Source organism: Carettochelys insculpta, chromosome 26 (genome assembly GCF_033958435.1).
Source record: "Carettochelys insculpta isolate YL-2023 chromosome 26, ASM3395843v1, whole genome shotgun sequence".
In the NCBI taxonomy this organism is placed as follows: domain Eukaryota; kingdom Metazoa; phylum Chordata; order Testudines; family Carettochelyidae; genus Carettochelys; species Carettochelys insculpta.
In genome coordinates, this window is record NC_134162.1 from 11,114,303 (window position 1) to 11,138,718 (window position 24,416).

The 24,416-nt window shown below is 45.2% G+C and overlaps 2 protein-coding genes across 4 annotated transcripts in view; one reads left to right on the forward strand and one right to left on the reverse strand.

Annotated features, from left to right (window-relative positions):
* Positions 1-1,451: 1,451 nt before the first annotated feature.
* On the reverse strand, positions 1,452-14,096 carry CTSE (cathepsin E). The gene is made up of 9 exons (XM_074977320.1): positions 13,953-14,096; positions 11,666-11,822; positions 10,901-11,018; positions 8,726-8,844; positions 7,741-7,940; positions 7,254-7,376; positions 4,217-4,358; positions 2,919-3,017; positions 1,452-1,846 (listed from the first exon to the last, which is right to left on the reverse strand). Exons 1-9 carry the CDS (start codon positions 14,006-14,008, stop codon positions 1,682-1,684), a joined length of 1,179 nt encoding a protein of 392 aa, XP_074833421.1. The 5' UTR covers positions 14,009-14,096; the 3' UTR covers positions 1,452-1,681.
* RHEX (regulator of hemoglobinization and erythroid cell expansion) overlaps positions 4,781-24,416 on the forward strand; it is a 39,953-nt gene continuing 20,317 nt past the window's right edge. For 2 of the 3 annotated variants that reach the window (XM_074977322.1, XM_074977323.1), the window contains exons 1-4: positions 4,781-4,878; positions 5,130-5,188; positions 8,572-8,657; positions 17,830-18,182. The gene's annotated coding sequence lies outside the window, so the exon portion shown is untranslated. The remainder of the gene's footprint in view (positions 4,879-5,129; positions 5,189-8,571; positions 8,658-17,829; positions 18,183-24,416) is intronic. The other variant, XM_074977321.1, reaches the window with a different exon arrangement.

Here is a 24,416-nt window from a genome sequence, read left to right on the forward strand (position 1 = left end):
CCTGCATTTGGGAGGGTTCACACCCAGCCTCTCGGTTTAGCCCATTTCAGAGAAGGGATGAGCGGCAAAGTTTGGCCCCTGACACGAATGTCTCCACAGTGTGTGGATCCAAGGGATTGGTTCAGCCTCATGACTAATATCCACTCTGACTAATTCTGCGCTTGAATATCCTCCGTCTTTGGGATATGTTGAGAGGGGCATCTATCTGCTGTATCAGGTACTGGTGATTAATTATATGGGGTTGTTTCCACACAAGAATAAAATCTCAGTGAAGACACATGGCTAAAAATAGCCCTCTTCCCTTTTCCTCTGTTGACTTGCATGTACTTCTCAAGAAATCTCATGTGGGGCCTGGGGATGCTAAATACATGCACTTATACTCTTTAAGCCCCATGCTCACTGTTAGCAGATCACATGATCTGTGCACCATTGTGAGTGGCAGGCTGAGCCCTACCATGCACAGATTTTATGAACAGTTGCCTTTTTTTGCCATTCTGCCCTTTTTAGGGCCCATCTTTCCAGCTGGCTGTTTGCAGACTGGCCCCAAACTTTCCTTACTTGTTCTCACTCTACAAGTGTGAGTATCTTGGGAAATAATGCAGACATTCAGAACAAAACTGATTGGAAGGCACTGCTTGAGCTGGGCACTTTATAGAGCATGAAGACCCCAGGAACACATCAGCTTGTTTCCACAATTGCCCCTGTGTTCACCAATGTTCCCACTAAGATTTTTCATCCATGGGCAGCATAAATATTATGCACACCAAAGCATGTGCACCACAAGTAGAAACACACGCTGCCAGCTGTGGATGCTCTGCTAGTCAGCTGGGTGGCACATGCATCTCTCCTTAGCTTACAGGGAACACTGGTGTTCACCAACCTCGGCAACGCTGGCTGAAATACCAGGTTTTCAATAGGAATGGTCCATCTTGTGCTGTCCCTCACTATGTAATATTACCTCAAAGCATTAAGGGCAGGATTTTCAAAAGCACCTTAGAGAGGTAGAAATCCAAGTCCTACTGATTTTCAGTAGCACTCATGCTCCTAAGTCTCTTGGGCCCATTTGAAAATTGCAACCAAAAGACAGACATGCAATAGAATTAAAAGGCAACCTTTTCAGTTGGGATAGCTTTGGCTATTATGCTCTTCTGCACAGTCAAGTTTCCTCCCAGTCCAGCGAAGATGCTGCCCAGACAGAGAAGGCACCCACGAGCTATTCAAGAATATGCCAGTTTTTAATTCATGTGGTAAAGGGTGATGCCCCTGTGCACAATTCAGCCTCGTGAAGCCAGCCTTGTTTACTGCAGTAGCTACCAAACCTAAATCCATGGGATCGTTGCATCTTTAGCCATGAAAAAGACAGTTGAAAACCTCTTTTGATTTGATGAAAATCTGCTTTAATTCAAGTGTAAAAAAACAGAAATCTGTAAACAGGCTTAAACAAAGTTACCAAGGACATTTTTGTACTGCTCACAGAAATGCCTCTAGATAAACGAGGCATTTCTGCAGGGCTTTCCATTCAAGAATCATAAAGCATTTTACCAAGGAGGTCACTATGATTATCCCTGTTTCACAGGCTGGGAAATTGAGGCACAAAAATTACTTGCCCATGGTCACACAGTGGCAAAGCCAAGAGTAGAACCAAGCTCTAAGTTGACTCCCACCATTAGGTCACACTACTTTAGGGGACAACTGGTGCCAGCCCAACGCGGTTATTTCCACGGTCAAAGACAGAGTAAAACTGGCCAATGAAAACATCACCCAGAATCCAAAGTGGCCCAGCTGGCGGTTGCATGTTGAGTCCCTGGAAGCCGCTAGTGCAGAACATCATGCCGTCGCTATTATCCTAGTGGGAAAAGGAATTGTGACTATGAGAACAAATCTCACCTTTCACGGAGGAAGCTCTAAGGGCTTTTCATTCATCAGTCTCAGAGCCCTTTCCGCCAGGGGCAACATTAACTCATTTTCCAACTGGAGGCTGTCGGGGGAGAGAGGGAACAGAGCCACAGACAGAAGTGACCTGTCCAAGATCACCCATCAGGGAGTAGAAAGGCCAGAAGTTGCAGCTGCTGTGTGGATTGCCTCGGTCTGTCACAACCTTCCTTCCACCTTGGATCTCCCAAGTTCTTTCCCTGGGCCAAGCCCAGAGCTCTAGGTCCTTAGGAGTTAAGCCCCATTTTTCAGCTTTCTACTGACGTGCTCAATAACCCGGGTTTTGTCCTTGACACCACCACCCTGATGCCACAAAAACCAGCTGCTTGCTGACATTTGGAAAGGCTGTTCTGTTCCCCACCCAGACCAGAGATCTTGGAAAAAGCAAATGCAGCTGTACCGTCGACAGAACCCATCTGAGCTCACCCCCGAAGCTGGTCTTCTGCAGAGCACTTAGCACAGGGTCAGCAACTGGGTAGTTTTTACAGGTTTTGCATCCTGTATGCTGTGTGCTGTTCTCATTCATACTGTTCCGCACCCAGAATAAGGCCAAGGGGTTTGTGGCTTCATGACCCCAGACAATCTCTAGGCAGTTACGCAAATCCTAAGGCTCCTGACTCTCTCAACCTATCCGGAATGGATTCCAGGGCATGCAGTGCCCAGTCCTGTTTTCCAACCCTCCTCCCAGAGCTGGGAACAGAATCCAGGGGTCCTGACTGTCCCCGATTCTAACCATTAGACAACACTCCCTCACTATTGCTCCTTTAATAGTCCGAACTGCTGGAGAACAGCAACTGATTGTGCAGATGTTAAGCAGAGATCCACAGGGCACAGGCTCACTTGTGCTCCCCAACTTTCTGCTGAGCTAAAAATGGGAGTTTGTTTAGCACAGCCCTCATCTCAAGGCCAGATTGCACATAACACAACAGTGGAAACAGGACATGCATGCTGTCATGCTAGTTTCAGAATGAGGAAGAAGCTTGTACCGTGAGGGTGTAGGCCTGGGGACTGAGGGTGTAAGGGATTCCATTGATGGTGAATGTAACATCAGGCATCATATTCAGGTTGCTGCATTCCACGGCATACTGCAAAAGGACAGATGGGACACAGATTGGCCAATGACAAGCTGCAGGGATGGCTTACCGGGCAGGCTCACCCCAAAGCCAGGGAAGCCCAACCAATATAGCTCCCCACTTCCCAAGCAGCTGACCCTGGGAGCTAGTCCTTAGAGTGCCTTAGAGTGGCAGTTGCATGGATTAAGGGGCAGGCAGGAAGCTCAGAGGTCCTATGTCAGCTCACATAGACATGGTGGTGCCAGTAGGTGGATATACCCAGGGCCGGGGGGATGTCAAGTGTTAGTGCCTCACATCAGAAGGGGCAATGCTACTTGGTTCCCATCTACCACTCTGGTCTCTAACTGCTGCAGTCCTGCAACAATAATAATTGTTTTAAACTAATGTGAATAGCCTCAGAGGACAAGTCTCAGAGAGGGAGCCGTGTTAGTCTGTATCTGCAAAAACAATTAGAACTCCTGTGACACCTTACAGACTAGCAGATGTTTTGGAGCATAAACTTTTGTGGGCAAAGACCCGCTTTGTCAGATGCATCTGATGAAGTGGGTCTTTGCCCATGAATGTTTATGCTCCCAAAAATCTGTTTGTCTATAAGGTGCCACAGGTCTTCTCACTTTTAGTCTCAGAGGGCAGCGGTATTAGTCTGTAGTGTCACAAATAACAAGCAGTCCTGTAGCACCTTAAAGACTAACACAGTTATTTATTAGGTAATGACCTTTTGTGGATAAGACACACTTCCTCAGATTCTTGCTAGGAAAAGGCCAGCAAGCACAGAGGTTTTTAGGGAGACAGGGAAGGACATGCCTCTAGATTTTAATTGAAATTTGACTGCAGTATTTATGTACAGAGACCCCAGCTGACGTAGGAAGGGCTCTATCTTTCTGAGGACTTAGGACTAGTCGCAGCAAGGATATGACCATGTGATATGCAGTGATATGATGGTAAAGATAGGGTTTCAGTAGCTTCTGCCTTTATCTCGTTACTGGGGCAGTCTGCTGACTGATACTGTGGGTCTGGCCAAGCCTTTGGACAGCTGGAACTTTCACTTGTTTGCTACAGAGATGCCAAACTTCAAATATTCCTGTAATATTTTGTTTAAGGCATTATGTCCTGGTTGAAAATCTGTCATGGGGAGACAAGAACTCCTGCATCCAGGAAATATGCTCTCCTCCCACTACGCTGGGCATGCTTTTGGTCTCAGAGAGGCTTACCTCGCCATCCATGGGCACCGCACCAATATAATTTTGCATTTCTTTTATCTCTTTGGAAGGGCCTGTGATGAGAGATGTCCCAGTGTCCACTATTGCCTGACATCCTTCTGCACAGAAGGCAACTGTCCCGCCCACCTGTATGCTAGGGGAGAAGGAAACAGAACACACACTAGACAAAGGGTCTTTAGGGAACACATTACTCTTCCCACTAGCCGGGTGCATGGCTGAGAGCACAGCAGAACTGTGACCATTCCAGAGTCAGTGGCAGTATTCCATCTTTCTTTTGGTGTCCCATGGGCAGAATAAATTTTGTGTGCACCAAGGCATGTGTGGATGTGCACCACCAGTAGACAGCAGCTATGACTGATGACTGTAGGCGGCTATGACTGCTCTGCTAATCAGCTGGGCGGCACCTGAATTTTTTCTGGGCAGCTACCCAAGTGCTCAGCTTACAGAGAACACTGGTCAGTGGGAACGTTTGATAAGATTGTGCGTTTGGTTAGAGAGTAAGTATTGAGGCCTTGTTTGATATTTACTCTGGTGTCTGTGCAGCACTCACATAGGAAAGCACAATGAACTAGTTAGCACAGTTGCTTTCTGTGCACATAAAACAAAAACTGGTCATCACCAGGAACTGAAAGCAGGACCTGCAGCATCAAAGTGTAGGCCTCAGTTACTTCAGCTAAAGGAATAATTTTTTTCCACTGGTGGAAATTAATAGGCTGTTCTCTGTGCAATCTTGCCATTAGGTAGGGACAAATTGCCTTGTGCAAGTGTGTCACACACATGCCTTGCAGGTTATATTAAAGTTGGATTCTGTGGTTGCTGACAGATGATAGAGATTTTTAGCCACTTGTACATAAAATTATGAGTGAGGCTTTTCCTTAAATGTTTTATATTCTCTTTGTTTTAGGTCTCTGGACAACCCTAGGACATTACATTACTTCTAGCCAGAGAAGAAAGATCAGCAAGGTATGTATAGGAAACGTTCAGGCTCTTTTTTGGAGAGAACATTGTTGTTTTTCATTTCCCAATATGGGCCATTTTTTTGAAAGAGCCTAGCTCTCTGGGAGCTAGCTTGATTGAAAACGGGCCCACCAGTGTTACCCTTGGAGTTGCTGGGGGCTGTGGCAGTCTGGCCCCAAGCATTTTTTTTAAAAACTGACCCAAGATATTGGAAAACCTTGTTGAGTACAAACATTGGTTTTCAAAACATAAGACGCAGGTCTCTTTGTGCTAGGTTCCCATGTGACTCCCGCCCGCCACGTTCTACCCATTGGCAAGGTCTCCATGGGGTGCACTCAGTCCCTGATATAAATTGTTCCAGTATAAGTCGTTTCACACTTAAACCATTGAAACTTTGAGGGACATGGCATAAAAATTCCTTGCACTTAAGGCATTACATCATTCCAAAATGGAAAATTAGTGTACCCTCACCAGGTCCTCTGCGACCCTCCTCTGTCTCATACAGCAGCACAAAAATGGTCTAAAATGTATTTTGGGTTAGGATTATTTCTTTAAATGTTGCTTTCAATTTATGTATGGTAACAGCAAGTAAAAAAATGGCACATAGGATAAAAATGGCTTAGAAATGTACTTTGGCCTGGGATCGTTTCTTTAAATGTTGCTTAAAATGCTTTAATAGTTCGGTACAGTGAGCAAGTGGCACATTAGGGTTTAAATGGTCACAAAGGCAAAATTTAAGCTCTTACAGTCCCTATCCCCCCATTATTTACGTTATTTCTTGTCAGGAAGAATTCCTCATTATATGTCATTTTGCTTTGTCACAACTTTATCGTCTCTATCCCCGACATATATCAAGGACCCCCTGTACCTCACAACAACATGCCTGGGAAGTAGGGAAGGAATGTTGTTTTCACTTCATACTTAGGAATCTGGGACATGGAGGATGAAGGCTGCATCTACACAAGAGGGTTTTTCAGGCAAAGCTCTGCATGTCCTCTGGCAGCGTTATACCTCTTGCCGTTCAGGTATAACACCTTTCTCAACAGTTTTCTGCTGACAAAACACCTGTGTAGATGCTCTGGAGCCCTTCTGTCAACAGACAGGACTTCCGTTTCACCAGGCAGCCCTGTTTGCTGAGCTTCTGGCGAGCCATTCTGTCAGGAGAGGGCCAGGTAGTCTGGCTGCTCTCTGTCGTCGTAGCAGATTGCTCTTTCAATCTGCTTTTATGTGGCGACGTAATCTGTCAACAGAAGTTTTGCTGGGAAGCCCCTTCTGACCATCACTTCTGTCGACAGAGGATTCTCATGTAGACATAGCCAAAGTGATTTGCTCAAGGTCACATGTTCTGGGTGTGACAGAGCAGGGGCTGGCTCTTCCATGTTCCAGGCTAGTGTCCTATGTGCAGGGCCATCCTTCGTCTCTGTTTGAGGCCTTTAGAAGACAGGAAGCTTGGGAGCATCAGCGCGGTCCCTAGGAGGCTGCTGGGTGTGGGGCAACTTCCACAAATACCCCAGGTGAGTAGCCCAGGCCCACCCCCCACCCCTTCTCTGCTCCATCTTGCACTGGCTCCACCTCTTCCCCCAAACCACTTGGCTGGCGCCCCCTCCCCAAAGCAACGCAAGCCAGAGGATTGCTGGGGGGCCTGGCACAGGGCAGCAGCAAGCGCCCTCCCTCCCACACACGTTGCAGCAGCGGGAAGCAAGTGCAACAGCCCAGGAGGAGAGTGGCAGGGCACAGTGGAATGGGGCAGGTCCCTGGATCGCTCTGGTTCATGCTACCACATTCAAGGGGAGGGGGGTGACCCCTGCTGCTTCTCTGTGCCAGCCGCCCTGGTAATGCTGCAGACTTCCCTTGGCCATGTCCACAGGGACAGTTGAGGCAGCCAGTGCAGGGTGCCCAGAAAGCACAGGGCCTGCGGCAGCCGGCCTAAGCCATCAGCTCTGGGTGAGTGCATGTAGCTTCCAGAATGAGTGGCAAAGTGACAGAGTTTAATGGTTAACTCTAATCTGTACCCACCTGGTATCACCTCTACCTCAGCTGCCACTGTGGGGAACCTGACCCAGACACTTACTTGTCTAATTGGATTTGCCAGTATCCCTGTTTAGTGACTGGTACCCAGTTCAGTGTCCCGCTGAAATGAGAAGGATCAAAGCCACCAAATAATATCTCTCCCCCAGCTGAGGAATCCGGGTTCCTGGAGAAAAAATAGCATTTGAATGCATCCAGGTTTTCCATTAGCAGAAGCATTTCCCATTACTGCATATAATCCTCTTACTCTGCTCAGCATTCTTTAAGGTACTGAGTGAAATCCATTAGTTTTCTCCCCCAAATCCTGAATGTTATTGTTTATTTTTTGTATTGTGGTAGGATGTAATTGTGCCTGGCATTGTGTAAACAAAATAAAAAGAGTCTCAGCACCAGAGAGTTTACAATCAAAGTAAAAAATTCATTCCTGTTTTAACAGCTCTCTTGGGCACCCACCCTGCTCCCACTTCCCCCGAGAACAGGGCCTGATCCTTTCAAGCAGTGGCCCATTTTCTACAGAATCACATTCAGACCTGTTCATGTAGACTGAGAAGATTGGCAGATCCACCAGATTTTGCGCCATCATGTTATCAAAGACAGGGGTAACCCCATCCACTGCCAGCGATGGGTAGGCCAGCCCAAGAATCCCGTCAAACTCAGCATCCAGAAAAGTGTTTCCTGGCTCACTGACACTTTCTGCAAACTGCTGGTTGCTGACAGTCAAGCCTTCAACCTACAGGGTAAAGAAAAGCTACCTGTTGTTTGTGACCTTTCCTCAGAAGGCTCAGCAATAGAGTATTTATGGTGCACAGCAGGAAAGAACAGGAATAATTTGGTCTTCTGCAGGCCATATCATGGTCCCTGCAATCATGGTACGATAACGGGAAGGAGAGGCTTTCGGGATGTTGAACCTGGTTGTGGAGTGCAGATCTGTTATGTTGACTCATTTTGGTAATTAGACCAGGGGTGTCTCATTGGCTCTAAGCAAGAGTCTTACTTTGCAGTGAGCTAAAGAGAAAGGCAGGCTGTCCTACATGTAGAAGCTCTAATCAGGCCACTCAGAGGGGAGTTGGGAGCTAATGCACATGTTTGTAAACTGTGTCCTGCCTTAGGTCTTTGTTGTTGTCATGAAGAATAAAGGCAAATATTGGGGCAAAGGTTGGAGGAGTTTAATGGACCAGTTGCATGTGCGTGTGAGGTCAGGATTGGGGTGAAGAATCCTCTCGTTTACAACAGGAAGGTTCTGAGGACTCAAACCTGGAATGTTCTGAGAGCCTCCCTCATAGTGTAGATCACCCTCCACTCCTACTGGCTTCTCTGATTGCTGAGCCAGTAAAATTTCAGCTGTTATGTTGTTCTTGCAGGAAAGGACAATGGAAGATGGGTTCATATGCCCCTGGTGGCCTGATAATGTCCTGCAAGTCACCGTGCTTTGGACAGGAGAGAAAATGTGAGTAAAACCCTTTCGATTTTTATAAAGACAACTTAAAGTTAAAAACAAAACCAAGCTCTGCTCACAGTGACTTGATCTGATCCAATGATGCCCGACAAACTACCAGTCCCGTACTGAATTGAGAAGGGCGTCCCAACTTCATTGTAGGTGCTGGAATCTGATGGATGAAATCTGGAATGTACAGCTGTAGTAAAACAAAACGCCACAGTTACTACTATTTATTACTTGCATTACTGTAGCCTTCATGAGCACCCATTGTGCTAGGTGCTGTCTAAACAGCACAGAAAACAAGGCAATTGAAATCATGTGATGCAGTGGAATGATCTGATTAACTTGCATATAACAGAGTTCTAGTAAAATGTGAGCATTTAGAAAGCATTTTTGATATAATAAAGAATAATAATTTTCAGCATTGTCATTATGTAGCCAATTGCAGTTTATCTTAAAGAAATGAGGTTTATTAACAAAAATAGCTACAATTTGCCTATATAAAGAAAGAAGTTTCCACAGAGCTTGAGTTCTAGCATTGTGTCCTGTGTTTACCAAGAACCACAACCTGTATGGAAGTCTATGCTACATAAGGGGTCACTGTTAGCTGAATAAAGCACTGCAAGTAAACACATTAGTGCAAGAATCTGATAGCACATTAAGTTTTCAAATCACCATACGATAGATAACTGACTAATCCTTGCAACTTTCTTGTGAGATAGGGCAATTAGTACTATTATTATTATCATCACCATTTTAGAGATATGGAAATTGAAACATGGAGAAAGAAAGTGTTTTATCTACTTCAGATCTAAGCCTGATTCCCTCTTCCATTCTGAGATCATAAAGGAATGGAATTAAGGGGAGAGCAGCAGGCCCTGAGAACTAACTCTGGCTGGCAGTGCACTGCTACTAGAACAGCACTAAGTCGGCTCCTCTTCCAGTCTTACCCCCAGTGTCAGAGGCTCAGACAGAGAATACCTGCATTCATAAGTATTCTTTGCTTTCCTTAGCCCTCAAGGGTGGGGGTGGGGCAGGGGGTGGGGGCTGTTGGAAGCAGAGCACAAATTAGAGTAGCCCCGAGGTTGCTCTGTATTATGTCATGGACTACAATGAGTGCAGAGGTGGCATAAATTCACATATTCCTCCTCCCTCCCAAACTCATTTCCTTCACAGAGTTGGAGTAAGAGGAAATCCAGGTCCCCACATAGTCTACTTAGTGAGTTCTGCACACAATCCTTCATAAATATAATTTCAATACTTCATGTTGCACTATGTTGTTGTGACTAGGACCAGCACTATAAAAACTGTTCATTGATTTGGGTCCCTCCATTTTTGGCTGTCCAGCCTGACTTGGCTTATGGCTGGACACAAAATCTGAGTGGCTCCTTGTGCAAGATCCGTTGTAAGTATGCTATGCCCATTTCAGAGTCTTAACTGGGAGTGGAGCCAACATCTATAATTCGATAAAATGGACAAAAAAAATCAACACAGGCCTTTGAGGCTCCTTTGAGCAGCTAAGGAATTATACATTCACTGATCTGTGTCCAGTAATCTATTGCTCCCTCATCCAATGTCTGGCAAAGACAAAAATCCTTTGGCACCAAACACATACACCATACAGGGATCTGGCTTGTTCAGAACCTGCCTATTGATCAGCCTTGTCCTGAAAGCTGCACCATTTCCAGATCCCTCCTCCTGGTCTGTTACCCAGAAAATAACCCTGCAACTGCCCAGTACCACGGCCACGTGTCCTATTAAGCTGAATTCCTGGGACTGCTGCCCAGAATGAAGTCTGCAATCTCAACTACCCTTAAGTTTCTAGGACTGCTGCCTAGTACCATTGATATTACATGCAATGACCTTTAAAACAAAACAGTTTTATTGCAGGGCCTAACACACAGTGCATAGGACAAAGAGTTTCCATTTTTGTTCCGCACCTTTTCCTATGGGTTGATTTCACAGCACATGGTCTGGATTCCATGCTGCTGCATTCATTTTGTGCTCTTCCGAGGCATATTTAATTTTGTCTGCATTTTGCATCAGCGAAGCAAGTAAGGTGAGCACGAAGAGAGGGATTTTTCTCAAGGCCTATTCTCGACGCCTTCTGTTTTACACTGGTCTAACTCCATTGATGTCACTGGAGCTATTCTGGATTTACTTTGGTGCTGAGTAGAGAATCAGACCCAGTCTCTCTGCTTGGATCTACACAGTGACCATGAGCAATAGGCAGCAGAAGAATTGTTACTTACCACAGGCTTTGCTGACACAGTAGATGGATGGAACCCAGAGATTGGAAGAGCCAGTGTCAAATAACACTGTGAAATTCTGAGGCGGGGTCCCAATAGAAATCTGCCCAAAATACTCCATCTAGCCAAAGAGCAAAGCAACAGCCAGTGTCAGGCATAGGCACTGTGGGGAACCTCAACAGAGCCAAGCTCCAAGGGAATAATGGGATGGGTCTTGGCGATGAGTTTGTTCCTAAAATGACTGACACCACGTGGAGGTTGATTCTGTCCCAGTCTCTGGTACTGTAACAGACTGGGCAATGACCTCCGGTCTGGAAAATCCCCCCAGCCACGGGGAACGTTTGTTTCTGGGTCCAAACCTTCTGCCTCGGTCCCTGCTTCACTTATGTTATTGTATTTCACGTTTGGAGGAGATTTTCGTTCTGGGGTGTAAGCTAGTGGGATTTGTGTGTCTGTGTGTGTGGTGTACACTGAATGAAGCTCTTTGTATGGGATCATTACATCCACACATCACATACCTACAGGACAAAAGACCAGCAAAAGGTAGGGCAGACAGATAACGCTGGCACACTGTCATGATTGCTGGCTTTGCTCAGGCTCTGTTTGGCAGGAGCTGAGCTCCAGGGTCAGAATATAGGGCTTTCAAGGCTTTTCAGGCAAAAGAATGTGCTCTCTCAGCTTCCCATGTTGCTTTTGAGTCAATTTCTGCAAAGCAGTAGCCCCCAGGCTGCCTTCCCCGACATACCCCCGTCTCGCCATGTCACTTACATCCAGGTAGTTGATGAGTGGCTCATTAGTCTCTGGGACAGCAGAACAGTCTTCAGTGTACTGGACCATGTCCAGCTTCTGGGCCTTCCAGAATATGGACAGCTGCCCATGCTCCCTCAGGATTTTCCGCAGGGATCTATGTCTTCTCAGGGGCACCCTGGGGAAAAAGGCATTCCTTCAGTAACCACGATCTTGAGCAACAGGAAGGAGGGAGCCCAAATTAAACAGAAGCTTGCAGAAGTAACAATGTGGTCTGGCTTGTCTACTCAATGGACAGCACCTGCTAGGAGTCACACACCATATTTATCTATTTTGATCACAAGTCTTTGCGGGAAGGGACCTTTTTTTCTTTCTGTGTTTTTGTATTGCAGCTACCAAAAGGCGGTTCTGATCTATGACATAGCATAAGAATGGCCAGACTGGGTCAGACCAATGGTCCTTCTAGCCCAGTATGCTGTCTGCCAGCAGTGGCCAGTGCCAAGTGCTTCAGCAGGAATGAACAGCACAGGGTGATCGAGTGATCCATGTATTGAAATCAAATCCCTGCTTCTTGCAGGCAGAGGTTTCAGGACACCTAGAGCATGGGGGACCATCCTAAGTTATAGCCACTGATGGGCATAGCCTATCTGCATGTACCTAATTTTTTTTAAAACCCAGTTATACTTTTCGCCTGCCCAATATCCCTGGCAACACATTCCAGCAGCTGAGTGTGTGTTGTATGAACAAATATGTCTTTACATCTATTTAAATGTGCCACCTGTCAATTTCATTGCATGACCACTGGTTTATGTGTTATGTGAAGGGGTAAATAACACTTCCCTGTTTACTGTCTCCACTCCAGTAGTGACTGTATCAACCTTTCTCATAGCCTTGCTTCATCATCTCTTCTCTAGGCTGAACAGTCCCAGTGTTTCTAATTTCTCCTCACAGAGAAGCTGTTCCATGCCCTGATCATTTCTGTTCACCTTCGCTGTACTTTTCTCAGTTCTAACATATCTTTTTTGAGGCAGGAGAGACCCAAACTGCATACAACATTAAAGGCACAGGTGTGCCATGGAGTTACACAATGACATTACAATATTTGCTAACTTAGTATCTATCGCTGTCCTAATGAGTGCCAATGCTGGTAGCTTTTTTGCCTGTCGCTGCCCAAGGAGCAGCTATTTTCAGAGAACTGAGGCTCCTAGTTGTGATCGCAGGACAAACAGTAAGCGAGTCCTTTGCTCAGGAGACTTGTTCTCTGATTTATATCCTCTACTAACCTATTGGCTTCAGTGGCACCCAAGTTTATTCCTTTGAGTCCGATGAGGTTGCAGGGGGAGTCTATCAGCAGAAAGATTGTCTGTTAGGAAATCCACATCCTTTTTGCCTCCTACAGCATAATAATGACTCCTTTCATTTCCCAGGTAGGGCTCAGTGAAGAATGCTTTCCCCTTGCTTGCTCCTTCCTTGCACTTAGCACCAGGTGAGGGGATTTAAGGTACCTATAACCCACCTCAGACCATTTCCCCTCACAGTGTAGACTCAGAACCCTGCCCTCCTAGGCAGTGTCTCAGTCCCTGTTCTAGATGTGACACACAAAGGGATGAGCAGACCAGTAAGCGATTCACAGGGAGAGTCAGAAATAGAACCCAGGAGTCCTGAATCTTAGGACCAAGTGCGGTGTAATTTAAGCAGATGTAAGTGAGGGTGAAGCCATTTCAACTGGTCTCACTTCCAAGCTGGGGAGTTGGAAGCAGGTGTAAGTCAACATTTAAACTCAGTAGAGTTTATATGTGGTTCCCTCCCCATCCTCAGAGTTGGTACATCCTTCTTTGCTGTCCCCTCTCTAAGTGAATTAGGTCAATATAGATTCCTATATCTGTTTACCAACAGGTAATTCATATTCACTCATCATCTCCTCTGAATCAGGTCCCTAGGCTCTGTTCCAGTCTGCTGGAGCCATCTGCCCAGCTGATGGGATGAGGGACCAACAACTGAGGAGACCCTCTGATGTGAACAGAAAATGCTTGGTCCCTATGGAGTGGGGTCTGGCTGTGCTCTTCCCCTTGGTTTCATGCTCACCAGGTTACCCCAGCCTGCCTACACCCCCTGCAACCTAGCAGTGGTGTGCCTGGTGCTGGTTAAAGCCTGGGGCACATGGTTCTGGTGGCGACTGACAGTTTTAACATTCACATTGCCAGGATCCATGAGTTTGTAGTTATGAACCTCACACATGCCCTAACTCTACAGCTGCCATTGCCTGGATGCTCAGAGAGGTGAGGAAAGGCCCAGGCAGCCTGCTTACCTTTGCAACCCACAAGCCAGCCAAAGGCAAAGCATCAGAAGGATCAGGCGCTTCATCGCAGAGGCTCAGCTCTAACGCTCCTCCCGGCGCTCTCTGAACTTGTGAGAACTGAACAAAAGCTTTGCCTTCACAGCACCCAGTACAACCCAGCCCCAGAGGATCAGAGCCCTGCGATAAGGCTCCTCTGAATGTCAACAGAGAGCCTTTGCGGCGGAAATGAATCACTGCCTGCATGCTCAGCCCTGGTCAGAGGAGTTGAAACACAAAGAACCAGATTGTTCCCTGAGAGGGGACAGTGTGGCCTAGTGGCAGGGGAATCTCCCACAACCCTGCCTCATGGTATTTCCCTGGAATACTTCCATCAGTGTGGGAGTGGGAGCATGGTCTTATGGTAGGACAGAAGATGACGATTTGGCCCCAGACCTTAATTTTCAATGGGATTTAAGCTTCTGAGACAATTCTGAATCTGTTGCTCTGAATCAATCTGTGCGTCAGTCCCCCGTCTGTAAAATGGGGACAGTGATCTGTCCTTTTCTAGCCTTTGTCTATGGAATTGTTAGCTATCCCAGGCAGGGGGGTCACATCTGTACAGCACCGAGCGCAGTGGGTCCTGAGCTTAGCTAGAATGTCTAAGAGCTTTGATGATACATTGACAATGGGCTTCACCTCCTTCCTGGCCACTTGTTGCTGGCTGAGGCTCCACCTCTTCACCCACAAACCCCCTGAGGTTATATGCAGGCCCCCTGTGTACCTTAATCCTCGCTTTCCTCATTTGCCTGTTTGCTCTCCACTTTCCCTTCTCCATCATCCCCACAGATGCAGAGTCCTCCCGATGGGGGAGTGGGGCCTGGGGCAACTCCCCCCAATGCCCCAGATGAGGACTCCAGGACAGCCTCTCTGCTACTGTCTCCAGTCCCACCCCACCTTTGGTCCACTCTGCCCTGCCATGCTTCACTCCCTTCCCCAAGTCCTGCCCGCACGGTGAAGCTGAGCACCATAGGCCAGGAGAGGGCTGTGTGGGGCAGAGCAGAGCAGACTGCCAGGTCAGTCTGGTTCCCACCACAACCATGAGTGTGTGTGGCGGGGAGTGCAACTCCTGCTGCTGCCCTGCACCAGACCCCCCCAGCCCCAAGTAATCCCCTTGGCCCCAGCCATAGGACAGTTGAGGCTGTCACTGTGGGGCCTGCCAAAGTGCGGAGCCTGAGGTGGCTGCCCCAAACCGTCCTATGGATGGGCTGGTTCTGCACAGATGGCTCTGCTAGCTCCTACCAGGCAGTCAGTGTCTGAGGTAGGGAAGTAAAAGACTTACTGGAAACTCCCCTCTCCGTTTTTGATTTCAGTCATATGTTTCTGGCAGTGGAGCAGATATTTTCCTTAGTCTGACCAGAAGGTGTTACCCCTTCTCATCCTTCAGGGGAGCCTGTCTCACACCTAACCATCCCTCTGTCCTTTAGATCCACAGTCACTGCCTTATATTTGCCCTGGCCTGAGACTCTGATGGGAATTCCACACCTAGTCAGTCACCTCCCCACGGCAGGGTTTCTGGGCAGCCAAAGCACAGCTTTGGGGAAGGCCTGCCACCTTCAGAGCAGCGGGGGGAATGACAAGACCTGGCCATTATTTCTTGTGAAAAAGTTCCTGCCCCAGCTTCTTTTTTCCTCCTCTCTGAATCCTTTTCTCTCCCCTTTTCCCCTTGCATTCCCCTGAGCCTCCTTCTCCATTGAAAGAAATGAGGGGAAAAAAACAAAGTATTTGTTCTTTTTTGTCAAAATGTCAACACATTTCAACAGAAACTTCCCCATGCTTCCCCAGGAAAATTCTAAAATAGCTGCCATTTCCCCACGAAAATTTTCTTCAAGAAAAAAAGCCATTTTGGGGGGAAAATTTTCGAACCAGCTCTGTAACTGACATTGCCTGTGTTTTGTGCTGTCTTCGTTTATGTATTGGGCTGGGATGTGACACTCCTGGAACTGCCTGGCTGTCATTGATCACTTGCTGCCTTGTATTATTGACCCTGAAATACCTTGTGAGGCAGTTGGCATGGAAGCTGCTATGCATAGCAGAGTTGCATTCTTCCTGGTTGTATTAGATCCCATAGGACTTTGCTCACCAAACTCCAGTGACGCAGTGTTGCCCAGAGTCCGGGCGCTGTGGCAGTGACTAGCGGCACCAATGTGTTATGGCCCACTGGCTGGCTATCTATGGGAATTAACCCACAGAGATGAGAAATTGTCTTTCCTTATAATTGTACTGAAAGGCCTGGGTACATTGCTGCAGGAAATTAACGTACCTGCATAGTCTATGGGGAGACAATCTGCTGAGCACAGTTGGATTTATTTGTTTCAGAATCCTTTGAAGATAAATGGAAAGGGTGAGGAAAATCTACGGCCCGATGAAAAACATTAGAAAACAGGCCCAGGGCTTGGTGTGCATTGAGCGCTCTTGTCTGGCTCAGGAAGAGGAGATCTTGGGGAGACCTGGACTCTGAGAGCCAGCTGCAGCAGGGGCGCACAGTGTAGCTCAGCAAAAAGATTTGTGGAACAAGGTGGGTTTTTGTTTCCTGGCTGCTCCCTGATTTCGGGGCCAGGCTGAGTGCTGGGCTGGCCCAGCAGAATTAATTAGAGCAGTCTGAGGGCTGCTGAAAGTTACACAGGCTACCAATAGACACAGGACCCCTGGAATTACTAGGGTGGCAGGCCACTGCGGGGAGGAAAAGAGGACAGCTGCACCGGAGCAGAGTGATTTCACAGGGCTGAGCGCTCCTGGCTGTCACAGCATCCTTTAAATTGCTGCTGGAGCCCAGAGTAGAGCGCATTGGGTGGCACTGAAGGGCTGACTGGGGGAGGCTAATCTCCAGCCCCACCCCTTCTGCCCAAGGCTCCACCCCCTCTGTGGGCCTAGCCCATGGGTGTCCAACCTTTTGGCTTGCCTGGGCCGCATTGAGGGAAGAGGAATTGTCTTGGGCCGCATATAAAATATATAATATAGTTAATGTATATAAATCACATAATAATGTTAAAAGTTTACGATCTTGTGGGGCCGCATTACTAGCTGTCCAGGGCCGCATGCGGCCCATGGGCCGCAGGTTGGACACGCCTGGCCTAGAGCCAAGCCCCTACCCCCCACCTTGCTCAGGACCTGACAAAGTCTGTCAGCCACCCTGGGCAGTATAGACAGTCCTGTCTTTGTCATGCAGCCAGACCAAAACTCTGGGTCTGGATATCTCAGTATTTGGGGTATATTTGCAATCTGGCTGCACATGGCCTGTGCCTGTCCCCAGGAGATGACTAGCCAGCTCTTTCTAATTAGTAGCTGACATTACAAGAGCTGGCAGGAAGACCCATCAAGAATCAGGGTCCCACTGTACTACGTGTTGTGCTGCCAAGTAACAAAAGACAGCTCGTGCCTGGGGAACTCTCAATGTGCCTATCAGACAGGATGCTACAGGTGGACAAAAGAATGTTCCCCCCAGCTGCTGCTCCACTCGGGGGTATTACAGACAGAGCGCCCTTCTCACTGCTGCTTTGAAACAGCAGTTTCAGCTGGTGCTTGTGTCTCAACGCAGCCCACATGCAGAGGAAACCAGGAGGCTCTGCAGGAAAAGGGGGCATGAGAGAGAACTGTGGAGATAACAAACAGCCCATGTGAGAATCCCCTGCACAAGTACACTTTGCACGAGCCTTCCTATGTCAGTGGATTCTACTGCAATGCTGTGGTGGCTCCTGCTGGGTCTGAGGTCAGGTAAACATGGTGTTGATCCTGCATTCTGCATGCCAGGCAAAAAAATGCCCAATTCTGTGCAGAGACATTAGCTACACCAGTGAGTGTAAACTGCTGCCATTCCAAGATGGAGCCATCTTATCTCCCTTTTGCACAGGTACTGGTGTGAAGGATGGCACAGGACACAGAGCAATGCGAGTTTTCTCCCTGTCAGAACTGCAGGATTGGACTCACAAGTAAAAGAAGAATGGGAAACTGCTAGAAAGAAAAAAAGTATTTTTAATGTTTTACTGTCCGTAAACTGATTAAAGTATTAATATACAATAACAATAAACTCTCTGAAAAACCAGTTTTAGTTTTAAAATACCCCATAGTATAACTAAATCATATTCTTTGAGACTACGCCACTTTGCAGCAGAGAGAGTTGCGTGCTGCTTTGCAGGAACTGAGGAACTCTGCCGAAATGACAGATGCTTGTTTAACATAGACTCGCCATCTCATTGCGCCACAGTAAGTACATTATAAAAAGGGCAATGATCAAATAAGCCTCCATATGTGACTTTTTTCTTGATGCCAAAATCATTCCAATGACACGATTAAAGCAGTCTGTTATTATTCGTTATGGGGCAGATACGTTGTTTTCCAGGTGTAGGTATTATTGCAGTGCTGATGCGTGCTACAAAGGTAGGGAGGGGTGAGAGAGGGGAATTCTCCAGTGCCCAGTAGGAGGGAGAGATTGAGGGATAGCTTATTTTTCAATGGAACTGCTGACTTATATCTTAGACATTTTGCTTGTCTATTTTTGGTTTATTTTTTGTCCATCTTGGCTATTTGGATGGATGCTCTCTGGGGAAGGGACTGGCTTGTATTCTCTTTATGCACAATGCCTAAACTTAGGCTGGCTTCTTAAGCTGACTGGGACCCCATACGCTATCATAATAGCACATATTGGCATATTTTGTCTCCTATTATGACCTGCAGCTCGCCTATATTAGTGTGAACCTATATGAGCTGCAGTCTGTTCAGATCCCCACAGTAAAAATGGGAGATATTACTTCATAAGTTTGCTCGACACTGCCTGCATTTGAGATACAAAGCACAGTGAGCTCTGCAGAGGAAAAGCTCCAAAGAAGTACAAAATATTGTTATGATAAATACAGTCGTTTTCCATACATGTAGGACCACATTTCCAAGACATGTCCTCTCTCTACACATGTACGTTTGTGTCTGCAAATTTTTGCACAAAAATGGTGACTTTAACTTTAAGCTCAATAGGAGTTAAGGGTGGGAATTTTTAAAAAATCCTCAGAGACATTTAGGTACCTAACTCCTATTGAAATAAATGGGAATTAGAACCCTAAGCCCTTTTGAAGATCTGGGCTTATGTGAGTTATGTTCCAAAATCCCACCCTACGGCTCAAATGCTTTGATAAATGGGGATGAATGTAAGTGTATACAAAAGGTTTGAGGCTTTGTTGAATTGGAACCTAAATGCATTGTGACTCAGACCATAGATGCTCACATCCAGTGTCCCCTTAAGAAACCTGTCCTGAATAATTCTGATGCTAAAATGCTACGGTGACCTTATCATGCCATTCATAATTGATATGGACATATTCATCTGATTTATATTTCTGTTGCTCATTTATCACTAAGATAAAAACAAAAGATACTGTAAGATGTCAGCATATCACCCAAAGGATTGGGTGACCCACTTTGCATTGCAGTGCTTTTGGAGGTAGCAAGGGAAAGAATAAACAGCATATAACATGAATCAAACATTGCTTTGTTCATTTCCACCACAATCACAGGAAAATTTTAGTTACTTATGAAATCTCTCAATGTACAAAAGCAGTATTGGGAATTAATTAATCTTAGCAATTGGAAGAGTACATGGCTATTCCAATTTATTGATTAGTTCTTTTTTATAAATACTGAATTCACTGAATAGTGTTGAACTGACAGTGCAAATGGTTAGTTACTACGGTTTTAGCTGAATAACTTATTTGATTGCAACAGCATTATTTAGTGAACCTGATAAATAATATTCAAAAAGCTCTAGAGGTTTAGCAACAGCATATTGTGGTTAAATCTTTACTGAGTTGGTTCACTGAATACTGGAAGATCATTACTGTGTTTGCAGATTCAGGAAGTATGAATTAAGAAGCCCTGTCGCATATTTAGGATTCAAATATTTGGTGACTGACCATGGAATTATTTAAAAGTAGTGCATGGCATCAATAATATATGAGCACTAAGTAACCAATGTTCCTCAAAATTATTTGAGATCTTTTGGCGAAACTAGAAAAGGACTTCACGGGTTCGCATGGATCACTGGGGCAGTAGGAGTTTATGACCTCAGCTATAGAAGTATGGAGTGACATCCTAGTTGTGTGGAACTCAATGGGGGCTTCAACACTGACTTCAATGAAGCCAGCCCTGTATTTGGATTGAAATAATGAATTAAATGCCATGCACACTTGTTTAGCAATGTCAGTCCTCAGTGGAACAAACATATTCTGAACATATATTTTTGTGTATGTAGATGCAGGAGAGTAGGTTGGCATGTTTCAAATTTCAAAATTTTGGTGAAAATTTTTGCCAACATTTTGAATTCTGATCATATAAATAGGGCAGGGGAAACAGTTGCACTTTTTCCTGTTTTTTTTCACCAACCTTAATATATATCTTCAACTGTCACTCATTCTCTAAAATATGTAGCATCAATACCCACTGTATGTGCAATATTGGAAATATATTGCAGTAATCAGAGGGTTGATCCATGAAAAACTACATATGTTATCGTTGTATATCAGTGAATGAAATCTGTAGCCAGTGCTATTCAGAAGGCCAGATTAAATGTGCATAATGGTCCCTGCTGGATTTACCATCTATGGGCACAGTCCTGCAAACATTAACTGAGATACTTAACTTTACAATGTGAATGCTTCCATTAAAGACAAAGGGACAGCTCATCACAGCAATGTTAAGCACGTGTACACATTTTTGGAGAACTGGCAGAACCTACGAATCTGTGATGATAATAAGGTGTGCAAAGTAGTTATGAGCCCAAATCGTGCTGAATTTTATTGTGACTTGAGTGCCTAACTTGATGGAAAATCCCAGCCTATGTAAGTAATATACAGGTTGTATATTTATAGTCACATTTAACTTCATGTAATCCATACATATGAGTGTGTTTTAGTTTATTCCATTTTCTATAATAAAAACCTTTAAATATCTATCATGCAGATAATGAAGTACACCTATAATCTGCACTGAGTCTGTGTATTTTACTTCATTAATTTTCAGTAACCCTTTTCATTTTAAAAATGTCTGTGCTCTTTCTTTGAGTGTGCATTATAAAATTAAAGATCTTGCAATATTGCCTTATTAACCTTGTCTCTGAGAGTTTTATATGTTGACTGATTCAAGCTGTGTCTGGCTGGAATTTGCTGAAGAGCTTTTTTTTCTTTACTTTTAGAGATTCAGTAATTTTCATTTGCTAAGCTGCTTATAAATCATGAAGCATTCGGTAGACTGGAGAATTTATGGCTGCAGAGCCTGAAAAAAAAAAGATATCCATTAAAGCAGGACAGTATTACAGTTAAATGTTCACCTGCTTTCATTTGTATCTCCATTGTGTTCCAATTGTCACTTACAGCAGGACTAAAACTCCTTCTGTTAAATAATTTAAATGCAGTTATTATCTCAGCAAGCTGGGACAGTTCCTCTTCAGAGGCTAACTGAATTTTCCAAGTAATTTTGTTCATTAATTATTCACTTATTTTTACATACAAAATTCATAAACATTCCAAAATTTAGCACTGGTGTCCAAATGACTCTTTTGTCATGAAAGATCTCAATTAATAAAAGATGCTCTTCAAATTTGGGACAGTAATTAAGGCTCGATTGTCTGCATAGGCCATTTTTCCCCACAGAAATCAGTTTTCATAAATTTAAAGGGAAGCTTAATTTGGAACTATGACAGTGCAATAAAAAACACCTTTGTACTTTAGTATTTTGCTTCCCATGAGCACATTCAATGATATCAGCTGACTTTAATGCAACAAAACTATAAGAACTAGTTCCTCCATTGGTGTTAATTGGCTCAAATGAAGCCAGAAACTGTTTGCAAGAGCATGGGGATAGGGGAGGAAGAATCCGATCCTAAGTTATTACTGCTTTAAGGCCTGAAATCAGTGACAGACTTTCCATCAAATGGTTTTGCATTGTATCCTTTTGCTCTTGTTTGCTCCACAGAACGAGCTGTGGGTTCAATTCCATCTTCCTCACCATCCTCAGGTCTGTTGGCTAACAGACTGGCAGCACCAGGGATTTGTCCTGATTTCAAGGAGAGGAAAGCCTCATGAGTACAAATCAGGGGTTAGAATCATCATCGCTGCCTGCACTAGAAGTTTGCCCTTAGCTCAGCTACACAGGAGGCTAAGCTCCTCAGGGCAGACATTGCCCAAGTTCCAGTCAGGTACACATGTGCAAGACGCAGCCTGAATTCCAGTCAGTGAACAAGCTTGTATGTGTCCCGGAAGGTTGAACTTGGGCAGCAGGATGTTGATTTCTGATGTTAATCGGTGTTCTCTCTAAGCTGTGAGCCGCCCAGAAGAGATTCAAATGCCACCCAGCTGAGTAGTAGAGTGCGTCCAGCACCTACTGCTGGCAGCGTGCATTTCCAATGATGCACATCCACATGTGCATTGGTACACATAACAAAATTTATTCCGATCATGGGAGTCAAAAATTAGAAGGAAAACTAGTGATGATATCTGAAAGGGAAAGAGCCCAGGCTGACTCTTACAGCCAGAAAGTCTGCAGGGGCAGTCATCTTAAAAAGCACTTTTTTTTCCATCTACAAAGTGAGCACATTTCACTTAGAAAGTTTTACACCTTTACCATTATGTTCCAGATCAGAATTGCACTTTCAGTAGCACAAAGCTTCATAGGGCATCCAACAAATTGCTGCACTGCAGCTAACAAATATATACTTATAAAATGAGACCACTGTGTGGGTAGCAAACCCCTTATATAAACTAGAAGAAAAGGTACTGAATTTGTGAGTCTGAATGGATCAGGCAGATTTTCAAAAGATAAGAGCTTAACACCTACAGCTGGGTCTGGATTTCCAGAAGACCTCAGCACTCAATGTGCCGAGTTGTTTTGAAAATCTGTCTCTTATTTAGGTACCTAAATGGATGCTAAGCTCTTATGAAAGCCTCGGCCAATGTGTGTTATGTGCACATTTCTGAGAAACATAGTCATTGCTTTACATAATTGTTGCAGGCATTCTTTCTTCTTTTTTTAAGTATGTGTAAGTACATTCCCTGGGTAACTTGATTTAAACTCCCAGTTGCTTAGCTGGTATAGAAGGAGCTTTCCATTCAAGCTAAGGTACCCCAAGCAAATCCTACACTTAAAAGGGCCAGATTCTGATGTTAGTTACTGTTGCACAAAACTGTAGTAATTTTACTGACTTCAGTGGCTCAGTTTCTCTAAATTTACACCGTATCAGAGAGAGTGGAGCTGTTCTCAAACAGCTTATTTAAAATAATTAAAGGGCATGTCTGTAATGGGCAACTTGTGTCATTTTGGAAGAAACAATATTTCATATAATAATTACCAAACTGCTCGGCTACAGAGCCTATTAAAGTCATTGATCTGTGTTCTTAATATGACACACCGGCACTGTAACCAAGTTGCTTAACCTCTTAATGAACCTGGGGGCAGTGCTGAATCCATCTGCTGAAAAGAAGGGGAGTCTGGGTCAGAGAAAAGGAGACAGAGAAAACACCATCCTTCACCTGGTAATCTGTATGCTGAAAGGATTAGACAGAATGGGGAGTGTTGACTTTGAACATATTTGCTTTGCATGGCTGATACCCAGTCATTCCCATGTTTTATGGGGACTAGCAGGAGGCTTCTAAGTCTTGAGCCTTAACTTTTTTTATCTCAGAAATACATCAGATCCTGCTTAAGGATCGGCATTTGTTAAAAAGAGATTCCTTGCCCCAGAAAGCTTGCACTTTATTCTCTTATCACACCAGAGCTGAATAGAGTCCCAAAAGGCCTGGGGAGCAAGTTATCAGTTCTGTGACTTGAATTCCACTTTAGCACTAGGCCAGCAAATCTTTGCTGTTTTTAATTAACTTTGTGGGTATTTAAGGGTATTAAATTACATTATTATTGGCAGAGCAATAAATGATTTTTAAACAGGACTGAATAGTGTGGTAACAGAAATTGAGTTGTTTTGAGTGTTCATTAGTTAAACAGAGGAATTAAAAATCCACAATGCCCTAAGTGATGCCGCACTTAGGAGAAAGATCTTGGAGTCACTGTAGATAGTTCTCTGAAAACAACCACTCAATGGCCATGTCTACACTAGCCCCAAACTTCGAAATGGCCACGCAAATGGCCATTTCGAAGTTTACTAATGAAGCGCTGAAATGCATGTGCAGCACCTCATTAGCATGCAGGCAGCCGCGGCACTTCGAAATTGATGTGGCTCACGGCCGCGCGGCTCGTCCCGACGGGGCTCCTTTTCGAAAGGAGCCCGCCTACTTCAAAGTCCCCTTATTCCTGTGTGCAGATGGGAATAAGGGGACTTAGAAGTAGGCGGGGTCCTTTTGAAAAGGAGCCCCATCGGGACGAGCTGCATGGCAGCGAGCCGCATCAATTTCGAAGTGCCACGGCCGCCCGCATGCTAATGAGGCGCTGAATATATATTTCAGC

What these genes read in the sequence shown, in the direction of transcription:
- CTSE (XM_074977320.1), bottom strand. Translation starts at nt 14,008, where the DNA reads ATGAAGCGCCTGATCCTTCTGATGCTTTGCCTTTGGCTGGCTTGTGGG. An exon ending in TTGGATCAGATCAAGTCACT is followed by an intron (nt 7,941 to 8,725) that starts GTGAGCAGAGCT and finishes TTTACCCTGTAG; the next exon opens with GTTGAAGGCTTGACTGTCAG. An exon ending in TTCTCAGTCTACATGAACAG is followed by an intron (nt 7,377 to 7,740) that starts GTCTGAATGTGA and finishes TTTTTTCTCCAG; the next exon opens with GAACCCGGATTCCTCAGCTG.